This window comes from Hyperolius riggenbachi, chromosome 2 (assembly GCF_040937935.1).
Source record: "Hyperolius riggenbachi isolate aHypRig1 chromosome 2, aHypRig1.pri, whole genome shotgun sequence".
Lineage (NCBI taxonomy): Eukaryota > Metazoa > Chordata > Amphibia > Anura > Hyperoliidae > Hyperolius > Hyperolius riggenbachi.
In genome coordinates, this window is record NC_090647.1 from 28,968,800 (window position 1) to 28,971,621 (window position 2,822).

General features: G+C 43.3%; 1 protein-coding gene across 1 annotated transcript; it reads left to right on the plus strand.

Annotated features, from left to right (window-relative positions):
• Positions 1 to 790: 790 nt before the first annotated feature.
• On the plus strand, positions 791 to 1,783 carry LOC137544726 (olfactory receptor 52E8-like). The gene has a single exon (XM_068265817.1). It carries the CDS (start codon positions 791 to 793, stop codon positions 1,781 to 1,783), a length of 993 nt encoding a protein of 330 aa, XP_068121918.1.
• The last annotated feature ends 1,039 nt before the right edge of the window (positions 1,784 to 2,822 follow it).

The following is a 2,822-nucleotide window of genomic DNA, read 5'->3' on the forward strand; positions in this document are numbered from 1 at the left end:
CGGGTATGTATTTGGCTGCTGTTGGCTCTGCCCACTTTTTCTAACCCTAGCACACAAATGCTCAATGACCAAGTTTGGGATCTTTGGGGTCCTTGGCATCAATAATTTGTATTTTCCAATTGAAATGAAAAAACTCTGATTGGCTGTTTGTGGCTCCACCCCCTTTTTGAATTTGAACCCCGGTCACCCAATTACCAAGTGTATCAGGTTTGAGGCTTGTGCCAGTAACTGTGCAAGAATGGCAGCAATTAAATATTCCCCTTGAAAATCAATAGGTGAATTTTGATTGGCCTTTGTAGGCTCCACCCACTTTTCTGAGTATTAATCCAGTTGCCCAGTGACCGGCTGTGCAAGGTTTAAAAACCCTACTAGTTTACATTTTCCAAGTGAAATTTGTATTTGTCTCCACCCACTCTTTGGTTATTGGAATAAAAAGTATCCTCTATGTTATTCCAGGTAATGTACTATGTGCGTACCAAATTTCATTCAAATCCATTCAGCCATTGTTGCGTGACTCCAAACAGCCAAACTTTTGCATTTATAATATTAGTGAGATGACATCTTTCACAGCACTCAAGATTTTAACCTGAGAACCTAGAGCATCAAGGTGAGAGTGTTACAACTAGTTCTCGTAGCTACTGGACCATCATGCCAAGTGGTTACCATCAAGGATGCTGAGTTCCTGGAGAGCAGTGGCTGGTTGCTTGTGAGCTACTAGAATTTAAGAAGCAACATTTCTGCTTTTATTATTTAGAATTTGAATTGCTATTTCAACCCAAAGATTAGTAACATGGTGAGCGTGTCCAACATTAGCACTCTGGTCCTTTTAGGGCTTGCGGAGATAGAAGGACTAAGATATGTATGGTGTGCTTTAGCAGGTATTGTTTATTTCTTTGTTATAACTTTAAGCACTGTTATTGTGTATGTGGTGGTCACTGAACAAAGCCTCCACGAACCCATGTACATTCTCATCGGAAACCTGGTCCTCAATGGACTCTTTGGCTCTTCCTCCACCCTTCCAAAATTAATAATTGACCTGATCTCCTTAACAAAGACCATCTCTTACGCTCTCTGTATTGTTCAAGGATTGACCATGAGTTTGTTTGGCGTTTATGAAATGTGCACTTTTACCATCATGGCTTGTGACCGGTATTTGGCCGTGTGTCATCCTCTACACTATAAGACTTTGATGACAAATGAGAAGGTTATAAAGATCCTTGCTGGCTGCTGGGTGGTCAACTTTACACTCGATGTCATCCTCTTCTTTCTCATATGGATTCTTCCACTTTGTGGAGACAAAATAAACAATATATTTTGTGAAAATATGTCCATTGTTACCCTGTCTTGTGTTGACTCCACTGCCAATAGATTCTTCACAGGCACAATAATGACCACCTATCTTACTGTCACCATCGTAGTCACTGTATTCTCCTACTTAAAGATTTTTCTCACCTGTTTAAAACTCTCAAAAGAGTCCCGTCAGAAAGCTTTCCATACACTAGTGACACACCTAATCAACTTCGCTGTCTTTTTAATTGGGGTTTTCTTCGTTGTTATCAGGTACCGATTGGGTGATATTCAACTTTCCCTTGGCGTTCATATTACTATGTCTATAATGCCTGTGGTATTTCCACCACTCTTGAACCCACTGATATACGGTATAAGGACTCGCGCACTGAAAATAAAAGTCTTTAAACTTTTCAGGGAAGCATTTGAAGAGTCGCAAGATCATCAAATCATTCCTCATTCAAAATTGTTATGTTCAAAACACACAAAGAGCTAAATGATGAAATATATTACCTCTAATGACAAGGCTCAGTTACAATAAAGCGTCTTGTAAGTAAAGGAAATTAGCTTATTTTTGTCAGACTGTAGGCATTTGGTTCTACTATGCAGATTTTTAAGTGTGGAGCTGAAGGGGTGTGTCTAACTCTATATGTAGGCAAACAAGCCAAGGTAAGAAAACATTTTATATTGATGGGGAATGTTGTTGAATGCTCCATCTCATTTTCCCGTTTTAGGATGGTTGTTCTAATTTCCCCATCCTCAAAAGTGTCCATTCTTCTGGAAGACAGACTAAGGCCCGGTTCACATTAGCGGTTGCCATCCGGAATCGCCGTGCCAGAGCCGTACCGCATGCGGAACGGACGGAACGGACGCACGGCATAGCAATGAAAGTCTATGCGTCCGTTCACATGCGTCCGTTTCGTCCGGACCGGATCCGGACTCCGGCGTAAGACCCAACATGCGCTATTTTTTGGTCCGGCTCCTCCGGCTGACGTATCCGGAGCGGAGCCAGACTGTTGCATCCGGCCAATAGAAACCAATGAGAAACGGAGAGCGCACAACACACTGGCTATAAAAACCGGACGTTCTACCCCACTTCCTATGCGTATTGTAGCGGCGATTTTGGATGGGGACACATGGGCAAGCATTTTGGAGTGGAGCAGCAGTGACTTTTAACGTGCTGGAGATGTTGGCAGTATGTCGGAGGTGGAGGTGAGTTCTAAACAGCGGAGGGCCTGATTCCACAGGTCCACCTTCTGCTGACCTCCCAGACCCCAACATTTTTATATTATTTCTGCTCTCTTTTGCCAAACGGATCCGGATCGCATCCTGATGTACACCTGATGCAAACTGACCGGATCCGGATCGGATCAGAACCGTACGGTTCCGATCCGGATCAAGTCAGGTCATCCGGTCCGTTTGGCAGAGAACCGCAAGTGTGAACCGGGCCTAACCAAGCAGCTCGAGGTGACCCAAACCACTCGAAAGTATAGGGGACTAAAAGAGACTGAAAAGCCCTCCTACTAAAAAGCAAT